The sequence below is a fragment of the Nipponia nippon genome, unplaced genomic scaffold (assembly GCF_047370975.1).
Source record: "Nipponia nippon isolate SJK-2023a ecotype South Korea unplaced genomic scaffold, ASM4737097v1 scaffold_19, whole genome shotgun sequence".
NCBI classification, from domain to species: Eukaryota; Metazoa; Chordata; class Aves; order Pelecaniformes; family Threskiornithidae; genus Nipponia; species Nipponia nippon.
This window is the reverse complement of record NW_028262335.1, coordinates 4,993,011-5,011,457: the sequence shown is the minus strand read 5'-3', so window position 1 is coordinate 5,011,457 and position 18,447 is coordinate 4,993,011. Positions and strand designations below refer to the sequence as shown.

The 18,447-nt window shown below is 47.5% G+C and overlaps 1 protein-coding gene across 3 annotated transcripts; it reads right to left on the bottom strand.

Annotated features, from left to right (window-relative positions):
* Window positions 1-3,468: 3,468 nt before the first annotated feature.
* GPR157 (G protein-coupled receptor 157) lies at window positions 3,469-17,095 on the bottom strand. Of its 3 annotated transcripts, none has more exons than XM_087755371.1 (5): window positions 16,619-17,095; window positions 9,970-10,183; window positions 7,309-7,503; window positions 6,519-6,782; window positions 3,469-4,319 (listed from the first exon to the last, which is right to left on the bottom strand). In XM_087755371.1, exons 1-4 carry the CDS (start codon window positions 16,993-16,995, stop codon window positions 6,561-6,563), a joined length of 1,008 nt encoding a protein of 335 aa, XP_087611497.1. In that variant the 5' UTR covers window positions 16,996-17,095; the 3' UTR covers window positions 3,469-4,319; window positions 6,519-6,560. The 3 variants fall into 3 exon arrangements, with proteins under 3 accessions (XP_087611497.1, XP_009459202.1, XP_087611498.1); XM_009460927.2 differs by having other exon boundaries at window positions 3,469-4,316; XM_087755372.1 differs by lacking the exon at window positions 7,309-7,503 and having other exon boundaries at window positions 3,469-4,316.
* Between the last annotated feature and the right edge of the window lie 1,352 nt (window positions 17,096-18,447).

Here is an 18,447-nt window from a genome sequence, read left to right as displayed (position 1 = left end):
CAGAACACTTTCAATATTTGCTAATCACAGCAAGAACCTGGTAACAACATCCATAAGGTAGTAACCAGCACTGGGATGATCTTTGAAGAGTTCAATGAATGGAGACAGGATGGTGAATCAGCTTCTCCTTGGACTTCAAAGCAATTGCAGGGGTATAAACTTCAACAGCTGAGATCCTGTTGCACTGGGGCAAAGAACAGAGCCAGTAACAAGCAAAGAGAGCAAGTTTTACAGGCATTTTACAAGCACATTTTCCACTTCAGCTACTGCACATACTGAGCTTCTTACATCTGCTCTTCACCCCAGAGTGCATTTGCCTGAAGACATTAACTCAGCTCTCTATCTGCTCTCCTCTGCACTTGTCCACCACATGGCAAGAGTTCCATGCACGTGTGCAGGAAACCATTTACACTCAGCCCAGTTGCCTGTGCTCAAAGCTGGGTCCTATGAAACCGCGGTATCTTTGGCAAAAATGATTAAGAGGGGAGGCTTAGTTTCCAGGAGAATAAATCTGCTGGAGAACATTAGCAGTGAGCTATAGAAAAGCGATGGTTAGATTAGGAGCTGGCAGTCAGCCGTGCTGCAGTATGCTGATCCCAACGCTTGCAGTAAGGAGACATCCCACAGTACATGCCCAAAAGAGTGACATTAGCAGCCTTTTCACCTGCATTTCGGGAAGGAACTGCACGTTCAGTCAAGGCTCATTCAACCTCATATGCAGCCCTGAGCTACAACTGGGGCCTCAAGGTGAAACAAAAATTTAAGTAACTAATTATTTGCCTGCAAATAAGTCACATACAGATACTGCTTTATCAGCTGCATAAATGGCTTCCAGCCAATTAAGTAAGAGGTAGATATGGCAGTCTGATCCCCTAGCAATAGGAAAGGGGATTGCTGAACAAGCAAGCACACTCTGCAGGTGAACAGTAACAGACGCAAGGCTCTGGAACTAAAAAGCAAACGAGATCTTATTTTCACTGCACAAAGGCAATGCTAGGTAGCATCCTGCCAGCCTTCTTCCTTTTGCATTGCTGCCCTCAAAGGCCATCTCAGAAGAGCCTCAGCCACACAGATACATCCCCAAAATAAAAAAAAAAGGAGGGGACAGATCTGCAAACTTACCCTATCACAATCTGAGAAGTTGGTCTGGGAACTGTCTGGTCCTTTCTCTACTGGCAGGGTTGTGCGACCCAGAAGATGTTTCAGAAAGTGTTGAAATGCTTAGATATTAAATCCCCATCTGCACTTTGCTCAGCAGAAGCACCTGACTGTCAAAATGCCCACACTGCCCTCTTGGATCTTAGTGGGTTCATTCTTCTATCCAGGACAGACATACCAACTGTGCCAGCCAAGACCTGCCTTCTGCCGGCTCCTGCCGCTCTGCATTGATTGCTGCGGTGCCCTACGGGGCTGCACAGACTACAAGATAGGTGGAATTCGGTGCAGCACAAGACATTCACACTGCTGCTGAGTAGCAGGAGTGACTTGTATTACACAACCGTAAGTCTTACGAACATGAGGTTTGGCATTAGAGTACTCTGGTGTCACCTCTGTAACTGTTCTTCACGATGAGAAGAGAAGATAGTAGTGGCACAACCAGAAATTACTTTTCTAAGATGCTCCTCTGCTTTAGGAACAAGAAGATTTAGCCTTTTTTGCAAATAGATGGTTCATTAAACACACAATTTCTAGGTTTTAAAGTAAAGCCACCATCACCCAAATCCTCCTGTACTACAGAACCTTGGTTCACTCCTAGAGCCACGGATTATCTAGCACAATTAGAGTCAAACCTTGGGAAGAAGACAAAAAGGGAAAAAAGGAGAATAGGATTTTGCAATGACCAAATCGGTATTAGCAGTATTGATAAGTAGTATAACAGTAGTGATAGTATGTATAAGTGAGAGGCGAACTCACCAGGTTTAACCAGCTTCTGCCTGGGGAAAGAGCACGGGCAAGCCCCCTCCAGCCATTACAGCCCTTTGCTCTTTATTCCCCTCAATCCAGAGCTGCCTCCCACTCCTACCTCCTTCACACCACCCACTCTCTTCCACTCAACATTTTCATTGCAGGCTTGTATTTTTTTATCCAGTCAGACTTAAAACTTCCAGCTCCACTTCCAGCCACAAGTCCTTCTCATCTTTCCAGCCCGGTTTCCTTCCAGCTCTTGTTATTTAACAAGCCCTGCTCTTTGCAGGCCTAGCTTTTCTTACTTTCCCTCCCCAGGCTGCACTCCCACAGTCCATAACAGGCAGCCAGCACCCTCCCCACACATACAGCTCTTTCTGTCTTTATATACTTAAAACCTCTCTGTGAACTTCAAAGACTCCCAAGAGTTACTGGAAACCAGCACACAGCTCAGCTCCCTGCCCTTCGGTCTGACATCAGCCCCTAGTCCGCGTGCTGGAGCACACTGAGCTCCAAGTCACAGAGACATGCTCAGGGATGGCAATATTTAGGATAGAGAAACTGAAGGACAACCCTTGATGTGCAAGCTAACATTTTTCTCAAAGGCTTGTCATGCAGTCAGAAGGCAGAACATTGACACAAAGCACACATTGCAAGTCCCCCTGACAGAGCAGCCAAAACACTGCAAGGAGCCTGCAATCACTTCTAACACTGCAGAACAAAAAAGCTTCCCTCTGCTTGCTGTCTACAGCATCGGGATTCCTTTCCTCGCCTGCCCAGATCAACCAGTTAAATTTGAGGCACAGTTATAAACCACAGAAAAGCAGATATCCCAGCCGGGTGGCATTGTGCAACCCTGGTAATGGGCACCGTCACTCAATCAGTCGTGACTACAGCCATGGTCCAGCACCACTTATTACACCGGGGTCTTGGCTGCTTCCAGCCCTGTGAGACAGCCAAAGTTTGAACCTGGGAAGAGTTCATTCACCAGTTGGAATCACATGGCAACTTCCAAAGCAATTCTCAGCTGTCAGCCTGCCCGTGCCTCGGGTTTTTTCCCCATAATGACTTGAATTTTCTCTATTTGGGCAAGTCCTGGGATGGCACCAGCTCTCCCCACCATCAGTCCCACCTACCTTACAGCCTGGCCTCATCTGGAGAAGGTGCAATTTGTAGACTCCTAGCTGAAAGTCACAGACCATAAGGTCAATTGAGCTCTCGCATGGCCAAGAGCCACAGTCCATATGGTCAACAAGACCCACGTACTCGCTTCTCAGAGGTCTTTTCACAGTCCATAGCAATAGGCCATTAAGAATGAACTATAACAACACATACTGGTGAACAGGCCGCTCAAGCTGATGAAAGGTTTACATTTCTATACATATAAAAAATATAGGGAGATTAACATATCTACAAATAGGTAGAAAAGATTTGTCTTCCTGTACATGCCTTAGTCTTTACAGTAGACACAAAAGAAACCTGAAGGAAGATCTTGCAACAGTCTCTCATCCAAATTCTCCAAGGTGCCGAGACCCATCACAACATGCTTGAACAACATCTTGGTAAAGAAACAAAAAACTTTATTTTGTAAAAGTTGGAGAAAATGTTTAAAAAACAAGCAAGTGAGGAGCTGTAAATAAGGTAAAACACTATCTCCAAATAGCAAACAACGCATCCCCGCCCCAGCTCCGATATAACACTCCCAAAGCAAGAACAGACTGTAGCCTGTGCTTCGGCAGAGGACATCTGGAGTTCAGAGCACATGCCAGGCATTGTCCTGCTGCTGGTGAGGGCTGTCCTTGCTGGAGGCTGGGCTGGTACGTCCAGATATCCCTGAGCACCAAGGGAGACTGCAGAGCTCAGACTTCCCCGGGAGGCAATAAGCATGCTGCCACCACAAACCCTGATGACGACCCATAACCACCAAAGAGAAGGAATAAACCATCAAGAGGAACCATCCGTCACCACCACAAAACAAGCATGTTTGCACACTATTGTCCACATTCAAGTGAAGAACAGGAGCCAGTCTGGAGCTCCCTGGAAGACCTCACACACTAGGGCTGAAATCCATGCCCAGGATAGTCCTATTCAGCAGTTACTGAAGTTTTTCTATTGCCATGATATTTGTTCACCCCAGAACTCAAAACACATTTGCCTTGTCAGACAGAAAAGCAAAACCCCAAACAATTTTTAAGATTTATAGTGGAGGGAGAGGGGAAGGGGGGAAGAAAACCAGGAAGATGGAGTACAGCCAAAGAGTATCTTCCAGTGGATCCTGAGCGAAGTTCAAGACCAAAGCAGCTGGTATCTGAATGCTGAGGAGTGGGACCTCTTCTCTTTGCTCAGCCACTCCAGCGGTGCTTTTCCCCAGGCTTTAGCTCCCTCTGTGGGACTCCGGGATGATCCTGCACCTGCTCAAAAGGAAGCACAGTTAAAATCCAGGACTGACCCATCTTCCTGCAGCCAGTGTGCACAAGTTTGCCCTGACCCAGGACAACAGGCTCACTGCAGCTCAAGCCACGGGGACATCACCTTGCAGCAGCTGGAAACAGGCACGAGGGACCCACTCCTAAAGTACAGCCAGGTACCCCAACCTCAGCCACCTTCAGAAACATCCGAGTTAAAATTCTCCAGTCCTGACAGGACAGAGTTCAGAGCCATCATCACAGACAACTGAGGCTGCAGGGAGAACTTCCCATGCGTACCAGCACAGGGGCTATTGCCGATAGCTGGCCTTTACAGACCAGCACACTTCCCTGAACCCCTGGGAGCTTGGCGTGTAATTCTGTCGAGCTGCACATTCCTCCAAAAGCCTTTATCAGAGCTCTGTTATGGAAAAAGGCAAACTGAGAACAAGGAATCTATTTTGATCACTTTATTGGTTTTATTGGGGGGGTGGGGGTGGTGGTGTTTTGTTTTCCCTTAAGCCAAGTTGGTGACAATTCTACTTGCTCTCTTCAGGGCTGGCTCCAAAAAACTGAACACAGCACAATTCTAAGTCTCATAAAATTTAAGATTTACTGTCCTGCCTTTCTGCAGGAAGTTTTTAACATAGCTCTTCTTCCCAAGCCATGTGGGATTAACAAGAGGTTGAGCTAAAGGTTGCTACTTAGCTTTTAGAAGTTTAAAAGTGCCTTTTGAAAGAAGGAAAAACCTCTGAAAGTGATCTATGCCAGAGATAAGATGCTTGCATCTACCCTTCAAAGGCTCAAGGGATGCTAAAGAGCTGAGCCCCTCACAGCCCCATGAAATGGGCGAATGAGCTCTGGAGGGCTCCACCTTCCCATGTTTACACAGCCTGTGTACAAGGGGGCTTAAATATATTAATATAATAATAAAGTTAATGCCAAGTCTTCAATTCAGGAAAAAACAGGACTCGCCTCTGCCTATAGTCTCATGAGATCGCTATCATTTAACTGTTCGGCATGCTGTTAAGATGACTAAAATTAAACTAGCAGGTTTTGAACAGCTGGGTGCCTGGAGCAGTGGAAGCCCAAGAGCTGCCCTCTCTCCCCCAGGCAATTCATGAGGCTCCTGTTCTCTTTGCAAAAACTTAAAAAGAACTGCCAATTGATTTTAAAAAATCCTTTGGTTTTTTGGGCTTTGTGGTCTGGGAGGACAAGACACAGATGTCCATGAGAGAGGTTACTCGGAGACCTACCACACCCAATACACAGCTAGCTTTCCAGGATGCTCAGCCCCTGCTGTGCCCAGCACCCAGACAGGCTTGCTGCCTTTGGCACTCAGCCCTTTTGAGGGGGGGTGACCTGCAGGGTAAGTGTAACTGCAGAAGTACACAGGGCTTCATACCCTTCCTGAAGAGGCTGCGGTTCCCAGCACATCACAGCTTACACCTACCCAAGCAGTCAGGACAGCTGCTCTGGTTCTTGCCTCCTTCAGCTGCACTCTGCTACTGAAGAGAGTGCTATCAATATCTGCTTCACAGACAGCAGCCCACACAGCACCCCAACCGCTCTCAAATGGATTAAGTCTTGACACCCCTGTGTGCTCTGCAACTATCACTCATGAGGTCAAGTGCAAGGAAACAAGATGCTTACACAACTAGACCAATGCAAGGGCATCAGTGTCCAGTTTGTACCTGAAATGAAGAGCCTCTGTCAAGCTTTTGCTCCTATACATTTTCTACATAAGCTCAGATGAATCACCTTCCGTTTTCTTTTTACAACAATCAGCAGCAGGGACTGCATTGCCTTATGAGGAATACTTGAGGCACTAAATACATCTGAACTGTGTGGTACTGAAGAAACATATTGTGCATGGTATTTTACATCAGAAGGAGCCACTAATTCCTCTTCTTCAGTTTTCACTGGTGTTCTGTCCTTGCGGGCCAGACAGCACTGCAGTCTATTTCCTCATTTTACAGGCTTGAGTAACAGACACCACCCCAGCTCACAGGGAACAGGAGTGGATCAGTTCTATAAATGGTTTCACCCCAAAGGAGCATGACGGGGAGCTGCTGCAGAGTCCAACAGGGAAGCCCCACAGCAGCAACCTACCCCTGTCAACTGCTCACTGATAGCCGCTCCCCACCCCTCGCACCGTGAAGCTGTGCCCAGGCAGGGCAGGAGGAAAGGCTCACGCTGGATCTTTACCAAGAAAGAAGAGATCAACACCAAGCTGTAGGCAGCCCAGGCTCAGGTGCTGGAAAGCAGGGGTTTCATCCGCTCAGGGCCTGGCACATCCTTGTTCTTGGGGGGTTCGGGGCGCTGCCGGTAGCTGTTTGATCTTTGCAAAGGCCAATCCAACTCATCGCAGCGGCAACAGCAAATGGAGGAAAACAGCCGAGTCCGGACCACCCGCGTACAGAGGACAAACATAATACAGTTGGCACCTCCTTGGAACGTGTTACCAATTCCCTGCAAGGGCAAGAGAGGAATTAACCAGTGCTGTTCCTACAGGCACCCCCCAGCGAAGAGCAAACATCGTGTCAGGCCAGCTACAGTACTGCCCAACTGCCAGGCAGCAACTTCCACCTAAATGAGAAAAATAGATTCAGAAAAAATCAACCTTGCACCAAACAGCAGACCAGACGGCAGTTGTGGGTTGCCGTTTCTACAGCCCAGGCTAGGGGAGGAGCAGGCTGAGCCCTGCTGAAGGACAGACACCCAGTATTCCTGGTCTGAGCCTGCTTTTCCTACAAGCAGCCGGCATTGCCCAACACTCCTATTGCAATTATTCCCTGTAGCCACTAGATGCTGCTGAAATAGTTATTGCTGAGCATCCCAGACAGCACTTGCCAGCAGGGAGCAAGAGTTCTTCCAACACGCATGCTTTACTAGTATGCACTGCATCCAGGCACAAAAAAGTGATTTTAAAAGCAACAAAGCCTTATCTCCCTCCCAGATCCTCCTTCTTCTAATGCATTTCCTAGCAAATACTTACATGCAGAACAACCAGGACTGAATTTTGCACTGCAGGGGAGTTACAGAGGGTCAGAATGAATCGCACAGTGCTCCAGATGCGGAGGATGATAAAGATGACAGGGATGAGAATCAACTTCTTATCTGCTATGGAAGTCCGGGGCTGAAATGCAGGTGCTCTTGAGAGAATGGGGCGATACTCTGAGAGCGCTGCGTGCTTCCATGGAGGGTGGGAGGGAGACAAAAACGTGAACAAAAAGCTACATACATTGGACATTTAGCTCCAGGGATTCTTTCCAAAGCAAACTAAACTTTTGCATCTTGTGGGAAGTTAACAGGGACACAGTTATGAGCGCCCATCTTCATCTACATTCTGCCCTTGCTAACGCAAGCATTCCTGCTGAAGCCAAGGAGTGGCAAATAAAGGATATCCAGCCCTTATCGGAGTCCCACTAAAGCTTTATATTAACAAACATCACTAAGTAGTTGCCAAGAAACCAGGTCATAACAATATAAAAAAATAAAGCAGTGCTCCACAAAATAGTTTTGCTGGGCCAGTGGCCTGGCCCCATTGCTGCTGGCTTTACCGCTGTGTAAATGCATGGCTAAGGGTTTGGCCCTGGATAGGCCTCTTGAGATAGATATAGATAGAGAGAGAGATACATAGATATATATATACACACATATACAGAGAGAAATCTGGCTCATCCTTCTCAAACTACTCAAACTTTTGGCCTTCAACACAGCCACAGCCAGCTCCACAAGGCATTTATGCCCATGTGAACCAGTCTTTCAGTATGTTTGTGTAGAGCCTGCTGCCTGATGTCTGACCGTATACTGTCAGCAATGGGCTTCCATGGATTTGGACAAGCCAGCAAACCCTTCTATATCAGCACATATAAAAAAAATCAGGGATCTGTGCCCTGGATCACGGTGGCTGGAGGTGTAAGGCCCATGAGACCTTCCTACGGTAGAAGCTGCTGGATGCACTCAGATTCCTGGATGGGGGGAACAGATCAACACAGCACAGAGCAGCTGCTGGGATACACGATGCTGAATACCAGGATGTTAACGTGGGTGAAGAGATTAAATCTCAGGATAGCTGACCTGCAGAAAACTACTCCTCCTACTATCAGGGCTACAGAGCCCTCACAGCTTTGAGGCGTAGTATTCTCCTTCACTCCAGTACTCCCAGTCCTGACGCTATTTCCTCCAGAACAGAGCTGTATGACAACACTGCACAGTGGCTTGAGCCAAACCCCACCGAGGGCTTTCAGTGCACCTTCCCATCCACTCCCATGAAGTCTTTTCCATTTGGAAAGCCCCTAGTACACACCCTGCATGTCCCCCGCAACAGCCACTTCCATAATTTCTCCTGCCTCTCAGGCTGTGCAGGAGCCACTCCTGCAAAACCCACTTCAGCCGTTAATACGGCCCAAACCCAGCCCTGGTTGCCTATTGCTCTCCCTTGGAAGTGGGAGACCTCCTGCAGTAAAGAGGTTTAGCAAGCAGGCTACCAGGCTTGGCAAAATCCCTAGTGGCAAGAAGATGCTCCAGTCCAGAAAGCCCTGTGTGCTGCTGCTCCAGCCCTCAGACCCCCATTAAGAGAAGAGAGTGAGAGCTGCCTGCCCTCGGCACTGTTCCTGCACGAGGGTCAGGGCTGGAGCGGGGAAGGGAGAGCCGCGTGCCCAAGAATCCCTGGCAGAGCAGGAGGGAAGGAGCCTGGCCGGGTGGCCGGTCGGGTTTCCAGGCAGTCACACTGCTATCTTTGACAGCTGCTGGAACACAGCGTCCTGTCTGATTTATGTCGGGCGATGGTGACGGGCACTAGCAAACCCTTCCCAGCTCCCCTTTCTCAGGACCATGCTGTTCTTCCAACTTGTCTGCAGGATCCTGCCCTAACCTAACTGTGTTCATCCCCAACTACAACTGCCATAGCTGCACCACAGCAAGCAGATTTGCAGTGGCAGCGTTTTCCAGAAGGACATCTATCCAGATGGGGGGGCTTTTTCCCCTAATACAACTTAGAAAAGAGGACTCTCCAGATGTAGTTCCTTCTGCTCCTCTTGATCTAGATTTCTCTATTATGCAAATGTCCTAGATGCCTGGATTCTTTGTGTTCACAAGAAACAGCAGTAAATAAGCCTCTGAATTCTGAAACCCTCCTAGGACAGGGTGCCTTCCCATACCATATATGCATATAGTACCTAATGCTATAGTGCCCAGACTCCCAAATGCGGCTTTACACTGCTAGTACAAAACAGGTACTCATAAACGCAAACTATCATTAGAGATCCTAAAATGACCGAGGTTAGGCATGTCCAGATGCCAAACTCAGGCTTGGTATGTGTGGAACTGTGGAAGACTGATTAAAGCTGAATTTTGCCCTTCACATCCTCTTTCAGTTCTTACTGTAGGATTTACATTTCACTCATGTACATCCCATAACCCCTTAAGTTGTCAAAGGGCTTTTACATTCTTCTTGTGCTAAGTCATCATGTAACGATGCTGCAGGCTGCTCAATCAGGTGTACTGCTTCTCCCAGCAGTGGGTGCATTTTAGCAGTATATGAAGCAATTCCTGCCCGTGTAGCTGCTAAATATGCAGCAAAATCTTCAGAGCATGGGAGGATATAATCACATAGCAAGTCTGTAACCTAAGCTGAAAGCAGCAAAATACTCACCGCTCTATTAATGTGCTTCTTGATGAGAATGTAGAGCACTGGCAAAGTCACATAGGCCAGCATCTCCCAAACTTTCCCCGTTAATAACATCCACAAGACCCGATCCTCTGCATCCAAGTTGACCCAACACCAGCCCACAGAAACATTGGAGGCATCATAGCCAATCTTCTTCAGAGCAACAGCAGCCACTGTAATGCCAAGGGGGACGCCCCAGCTGAGGAAAGAACATGAAGAGTACGGTTAAGCCAAGAACATACTCAGTTTAGTCCTTCCACACCCCAGGGAAAATGGGTGACAAACGAAGGGATTCTTCACCAGACAGGAGGCCAATACCTATTCCAGAACATCAAACACTCCTGCATCAGGCTTAAGGGAAGTGACTGACAGAGATTTGACAACATATGAATGCGGACTGCAAATCCACTTCTTAGGGATCCACTCTAGGAACTGGGATCCCCAGTCCTGAAGGACAGATGCATAATGATGTGCTACATCCTGAACTGGAACCTGGCCCGCACAGCAAGCCATCAGTGTCCAGCAAGGTGAACAGGAGACATCCCACCTACTCCCCTTCTCCCATTCCCTCCTGGATACAGGTGAGGTCGAGGATTCGGCAAGGCCAGAGCATCGTACAGTGTGACTATCCTGTAGGACCCAGCCATTCAAGAGCGAGCTGGCTGATTCACAGCTTTCAGAACACAAGCAACCACATCCCACATTCCGATTCCTAAGTGACACTTGGCACAACAGACCAGCACACAAAGAAATCCACAACTTTATGCCATCAGGGTTTGTTTTGTTTTTAAATGGAGGTGTAGTCAATATTTTGGGAGCAAAAAGATAATTTCTGAAACACAAAGGGCAAGTTTCTTCCCAAGGAAAAACACCAGCAGTAACAGCAAAAAGCAGAGAGTCATCATATTCACATAATTTGGAGCTGTGTTTTGACTTTGGCTTCTCTCTTGACAGCAGAGGCAAATACAGGGAAGCATTTAGAAGAAAAATAACTGTGGTGACACATGTTAAGTTGCTCAGCAGCTTGGGCTGCCCACAAAAAAAAAACATGAGCAAGAACCGAAAAATTCCCTAAGCCCAAATGTAAAAGTAGTTAGCCCCTTCCTGGGTGCTGTTAACAACCAGGACTTTACAGGCCTGCCCTAGCATATGACGTACAACTCGCAAATTACTCCGCAACTGAAATCCTGCCCTGCATTCAACTGAGTGCATCACCTGCCCTTCCCGTAGCCATCCTCAGAGAAAGGTTCTGTGGAGCCTTAAGAGGGACAAGGGACATTTCCCCAGTAAATGGCACAAACGCTTCAGAGCGCTCAGACTGAGCTCGCAGCGTAACCCTCCCGGTCTCTCCAGATGCAAAGAAAACAAAGGCATTACTGTATTGCTCTCGTTACCCTCCTGGTTCACACTCGTCTTTCACAGGCAGCCTGGAGCAGCTGCAGAGAACGTGAAAAGGATCTTCCTCCTAAAATCTGTTTCACATGCCTCAGACTACGTAGGCAAAAGCAGTTGCCTAGGCCAGATTATCTGAAATTCCACAGCCCAATTGAAAAATCAGAGATAATCCCATGATATTAGATCTCAAAAATACCTCATTTCCTACTCTTAAACAATGTCTGGGCTCACTTACTCACAAAACTAAACAAGCATAAATATAACGCTGTAAAAAAAGTCAGAGTCCTCCCTTCAGCGTGTCTAGAACATTTTGTTTCAACGTTCGGTTCAGAACAGCCAGTGCTAACCCAAGCCAGCGTTGTTACTTAAGAACGGCCCTGCTGCAGGAAGCCCTCCCCGTGCTATTATTATCGGAGCAGGCTTTCCAAAACCATTCCAAACATCACCACCACCACGAAAGCTTCTACGCAACTCAAGACTCAGTTTGGAAAAAATGATGATTTGCCTGAAACCAAGGCTTACAGATGCCAAGACATTCAAATTTCAGTACGCTTGGAAGAGCTGGCCACTAAGGTAAAGAATTCAAGGGAACTGGCACTTGCTTAGGGAAACCACATTAAGGCACAGAAGCACAAATGAGTCCAGCACCAAGAAAAAGGAAGTGTATTAAAAACTAATTTGCCAAAATAGTGATCTCCATGGTGACCTGAAACCGAAAGAGAATTATATGAGAAGATAAACCCAGGTCAAATTGCGAGGCATGGATATAGAAGAGAACAGCATAAGTACGTACAGGCACAGTGAGAGAGGCCACAGTAGGAAATAACAGAGCTCTAGGCAAGGGACTTAAAAAATCTTCAGGTATCTAGCTAGTAAAAGGAAGAATGTGGAAGACCACTGCCACACCTCAGGCAGTTAATTTTCACTGAAGTAGTGCATGGGGATCAGATGGCTATTACCACTAACACCAAGGACAAAGGATTGCAAACTGAAAAGTGAAGTTAGAGAGAATCTAGAAAGTAAACAGACATTTCAGCGAACTTCTTCAGCTCCATTTTAGAAAACTGGGAAGGAGAACTGAGAGTAGTGATTTGATTATTCTTAAGAACCCCTAAATGACAGATTTCCAAGGACTAGAAAATATCAATGTTATATACCCACCCAGAAGAATGGAGGAACAGAAGAATCACAATATTACACACCCAAGGCATATGTAAAAACTGGAATAAAAAGGATTCAAGATAACACAGAGGCAGAAACTTTACTCTGAGCAAAGACAATGCAGTTACATAGGTTGGGCCTCTCAAAAGCACACTTGGGTCTAAACACAATCAATGGGGGAGGAGAAGGGAAAGAAGGCGACTCCGTGCATCTGTCGGAAGGCTGGCAATCCCATCTCTAAGGCACGTACAACAGTACTTGTTTCCCCAACATGGCCCCCAGCAATCTATTAATAAAAATACATACAGCCCGGCATAACTCTCCATATTAATACCAATGCTGCATTTATACAAGGTAGGACAAGGGCCTTTAAACTATACCAGTGTACAGCTCAAGTTGTGTTGGTTTTCTTGTCCTCAGGATGCCCGGGTCAGATTGCTTAATACCACATTTGATTTACGCTGCACAGCTGCTTTTTTTTCCCCCAGAGGCTCATAGGAGCAGGGAAGACTCGCAGTCACCTGCCTGCACAGGTTAGACAACGAGCCATCCTACCAGCAAGCCTGCAGGCAATTCCTTCTGGGAAGAGGGATTTTTACTCTGTAAGAGGAAAAAAGAAAAAAAAAAATCAGTCTTCTGGATATACCAGCCAATTTCAGGAAAGAGCTTTGAGCATACATTGGAAGCAGAACTCCAGACCAAATCTGCTCCAATTTAATTTTTTTCCTTTTTTTTTAATCCACTCGAATGTTAAAATGAGTTTGCAGTACCAAAGTACCAACTTCTGGTACCAAGCAGAGACTCCTCCCAGAGAAGCCTGCAAGAACGTAAAAGCTAAGGCACCAGCAGTCAGGTAGCTCACACTTTGGTTGGCCTGACTGACAAGCTTTTATAAACTAAATGATAAAGCCACAGCAAGTTTCAAGAGCTCCCTGCACCTTACAGGAAACACTTAGGGATTTAAGTCCAGTTTGAAGTTTAGCACTGTCACAATCACGCGTGAGGTAGCCCACTGAGGACCCAGATGTACAGCACAGCAGCACACGAGAGGATCCCCAGGTGCTCCATGGACACGCATATATATGCATGGTTATAAACATATATGTGTATATATAAGTATATATATACACTTACAGTGCATGCACACACTCTACACACACTCTCTCTCTCTATATATATATAACTACACACACTTTTTTAATACATGTATATAAAAGCATATGTGCTTATAGCCATCTGCATAGCCTGATGATAAAATGCAAATACTTCAGAGTTTGACAGCCATTGCTATCAACAGCAAAGCAAGAAACAATCCCAAGGTGGGCTCTGGTCCATCCCTCCCCCCGGGCTTGGATCAGCTACTCTCACAGCAAAGATGAGATTATCCATCTAAATGATACTTGATATTTAGAAAACCAGAACAAGTGAGGCAGCCTGGAAATTTACACTCTGGATGCCAGAACTTACACCTAACAACTACGTAAATATTTTCAAAGCTAACTGTAAGCTTGTTTTCAAAACACATCTGAGCTCAACACAAGTTTAAAAACAAACCAGAGCCTGTAGTTCTCCAGTCCAGCAGCAGTAAAGGTGGATGTGTTACCACATGAATAAGGAACAAACCTGTTTGACAGGTGACATCCTCATTTCCCTAAAAGAAAACTTCAGGTACTGACTTCTAACATATATTTAGTCAGCTCCACTCAGCCCAAGAACAAACAGTCTCTCGTTATTGGTTATACTCATCATCAAAAGAGCATTCATCCTTACCAACGCTTGCCCCTTATGAGTAACTGCTCGTGAAGGATAGGAAGCAGGCATGACAAAACTCCGTCGTGCCTCGAAGCCCTCCCAGGGGCGTCTCTCGGGATGACTCTTTGCACAATGGTCGCTGCATGACTGCATTAACAACCCATGAAGCGAGGAGGCGGCGGGGGGAATCCCAGGCTCTTGCCTAGACAAGAATACTGGAAACTTATCTTTAAGCCCTTCAAGCATCACCTGCCCTTTGCCACCTTTCCTTCTGCCCTAGACCGGTCTCCCCCACCTACCTTCAGCAATGAATGGAGGAACTGCTGCAACTGATAGGAAAAGATACTAGTCCTTATCTGCCTGGTACTGAAAGATTTTTAGGCTACCAGCCCCACAGATAGCCAGTAGGACTTTGAAGCACTGAAAAGCACAAGGGGGAGCCATCTCCAAGCATTATGCCCAGAATCTGATTTTATGATCGAGTTCTCAGGTAATGATAAAAGTGCAGGGAAGGCAAGAAGGAAGATGTGTCACAAGGGGATGGGCAGAGAACAGGTCCTCACTTGTCTTCTCCGGCTTCTCATACAGATCATAAAGCAGTAAGAAGCTTTAAACACTGGCTCTGGACAGAATGGGAATCATTTACGAAGCAGAACCCAGCAACAGGTCTTTGATGAAAGCTATCTATATTGCCCTTTAAACAGAGCAAGTGGAACTGATGGATACCAAGAACAGAAGATGGCATTTTATTTTTACTGCAAAGACCTGAAAATAAACCTAGCAAATTCACCCAGAGAAAGTTCAGTTTGAACACTCCCTCCTCTCTATCATAAGGTTAGAGCAACCTTTCAGGATTTTTACAGTTTTAAAAGAGCACACAGATTACGGCCGACGTTATTTTAGTGAATCTGCCTGTTTCTTTCCACACTTTGTAGCCGAGGAGGCTGAGAAGCATTAAACCAGATGGAGAAGTTAAAGTACAGACAAAGGCCACGCAACAAGTGATTAGCAGACAGGAAAATTACAAATAGGCCAGATTTGCATCAACTCTTTGATGTAGCCTGATGCAGACAGCATGCCCGTAAAGAAGTCAGACTCCTTTTTTCTGTTCCTTAAGCAACATGTGGCTCTTCACTGGCGCTCCGTCCTCTCCGTAATTCTTACAGCGCAACTCCCTGTTCACTTGAAATGAAATAACCTAACAAGCTCCACTGTCTCACTGCATCTTATTTCAACTGCACCTCCCTGGTGCACCCAGATGCACACGTAGTCACCTCCGGCTTCCCCACATGCAGACCTTGCGGTCAGGCAGTAACTAGAACAGGTAGGGCAGGAATTGAAATTCCTCCCCAGTTCACACTTAGCCTTAATGTCTTTCTCGGGCCCACCCTTACCCAGACTCAACTCTAATTCAATCATCTCCCAAATTATGCTGTTTGAAAATAAAAGGTGACAAATATTCAACTAAGAAACTAAAGAAAATTCAGCACTTGCCCTGATGGTTTGTTTTTTTTTTTTTTAAACCAGACCATTCCTCTTATAATTTACTGCAAAACCCTGGCAGCACAGAGGACTGAAGGATCACTGTTTTGCTCCGGGTGGAAGTAGCACATGATTCCACAAGCTCAAATTGCATAATGAAAGCTCTTACTAAACACGATGTGGAAAATCAGCTCGCTAAATAGCAGAAACTGAGACATAAAGCTATGGTCTGTTTTGCCTTGCTTTCAATCAAACATGCCAAAACCAAGAGTGCTTTTCCAACAGCCTCCTCGCTTGTAGGCTACGTTCTCCTACAAATATTGAATTACAGCAACCTGCCTGGGGAAAGGGGAAGGATCCACAGAGCAGGCTGCCACCGGGCAGTCAGGGAGCTCTGCAAACAGACCCCCAAACACAGGAGTTTTGGCAGCAGCCACAGGTACTGCAAACACGAGTTTCGTGATACTATTTCTAGGACATCGGAGCAGATTGTGGAGGGAAAGCAGAAGCCAGGATTTTCAGAGTCTTTATCTCTTGCCAGAGATTCTTCTATGTGACCTTAAGCAAGTAATTTTTAAGTTTTCCACATCTCTTTCTTCACTTGTGAGGCAAGGGGGGAAATAAGCAGGGCTGTTTACTTAAAAGACAGCAAAATCCCTGTTTTAAAGGAACTCGAGAAGGACACGCTATCCTTAAGAAAAGAGCAGGTGACTCGAGCAACCATCCAAGCGCTTTGTGGCGGAGGGGAGCGTGCCGCAGGCAGCGGCGGGGGCTCCTGGGCACGGGGTGGGTGCCTGCGGGGTCCGCACCTCGCGCTCTCCCGGGAAGGGCGGACAGCACCCACCTCACGGCATGGAAGCAGCAGAGCAAGCCTGGGCCTGTGGGCGAGCCCCTCACGATGGTGATATAGAGGTAGAAGGCAATGGCCATGGTCCAGAAGAAGGAGCTGGTGTTGGAGAAGGTGGACAGGGCGCCCTGCAGCACGCAGTCCCAGGAGGTCCTGTCGAAGTCCTGTAGCACCCCGTAGAAGTACGAGAGGGCTGAGAGGAGGTCCGCCAGCGACAGATAGAGCAGGAGCTGGCGGGGACGGGTCCGCAGCTCCGGCCACAGGGCATGGGTGCAGACCAGGAGGCTGGATCCCAGGAAGGAAAGCACGCAGGAGACCAGCACGACGACCCGCTCCGAGGCGTACAGCTCGGTGGGGGGCAGCGGCCCGGGCATGCCGCAGGCAGGGCACCGGCAGGCGGCCCCGGTCCCAGAGGAGCCGCGGGAGGCCGGGAGCGGAGGCGAACCCCCGCGGCGCCCCGGGCCGCGCGGCCGAGCGGGGCGGGACTGGGAAAGGCGGGGGGCGGCCCGGGAGCGGCGGGGCGGAGCGGCGGGACACACACACACCCCCCCCCCCCACACACACCACACACCCCCCCCCCACACCCACCCCGCGGCTGCGCGGGGAGAAAAGCCACCTTTTCTCCTTTAAAATCAAAAAACCCCAAACCTTCCCCCAGGAGGGCGCACAACTCCCACCGCTCCCGAGGCAGGGCTCGGTACATCGGCGCGTCGCAGGGCGCTCGGGCACCCGGGACCGGAGGCTGCCGTCGGCCCCAATCCTGCCCCGGCCCCGAGCGGCGCCGCCGTTATCCTCACCGTCCGCATCCCTCACCTTGCAGCACGCCAGCGCTGGCCCCTGCAGCACCCCGCGACCTGTGAAGCAGAAAGCGCTAAGCAGGCACAACAGAGCATTCACTACCGCATTAAACAGATTTTACATTTCTGTCGGTAAGAAAGTCCTTCCCCCCGCCAAAGAACTGGCAAGTGGAAAGCCTCTCCTTGTTTGCTTGACTTCCCCGACGCTTCACTGGCTACACGCACCAACTCGTACCTTAGAGCTTTGATGTGCTCAGTCTCCAAAGGAGATGGTTATTGTCTCAGGTGTCTTGTTCTCTGTTTAATCATTTCCCAGCTACCTAGCCATGAAGGATCCCTGCTAAACTCAATTTTTAACAAGGTTTATTCTGACCTGTAAAACCAGGTGCCTTATCCCCCACCCAAGCTTCTCTCAGCACCCTGCAGCCATCTCACACACCCTAGAAAACACATCTGACAAATACCTTAAAAAAAACCATTATTTAGAGTTTGCATATTACTGTTGGCCATGGTGTCCTTTCAGTTTTACATTCCCATCTTCCAAATTGAGAAGGGGTTCCTCTCAACATTTTATAAATCACTTCTTTTGACCAGTCTTGTATTTAGAACACACCATTTTACAACTAAGTTTTTCAAGATAGCTAATATTTAATTAAACTCTATTTTTACACTTTTGCCACTTTACTAAAAAAAAATTGCACTTTTTAGAAAAACAAACCCACATTCCCCTCAGATGTATCAGAGGGCCACTACTGCTTACATGTTTTCTTTAAGAGCAGGTTTTCCCATTTTTCCACAGCAGCAATTTCTTCTTCCACTACTCTGCTGCACAGCTGTATTCAAAACCTGCAGCCAGTTCCACAGCCTCCTTACACTTTTGATGACCTTCATCTGGCTTTAAGTTCAAATCCAATTTTCTAACAAGTCCTGGAAGTCCTGGGCATACATCAGGCTGCCAGGATAAGTCTTCACACCCACTCTGCCAGTTCACAAAGAGCTTTTCACTAACATTCCCCTGTGCCTGGGCTA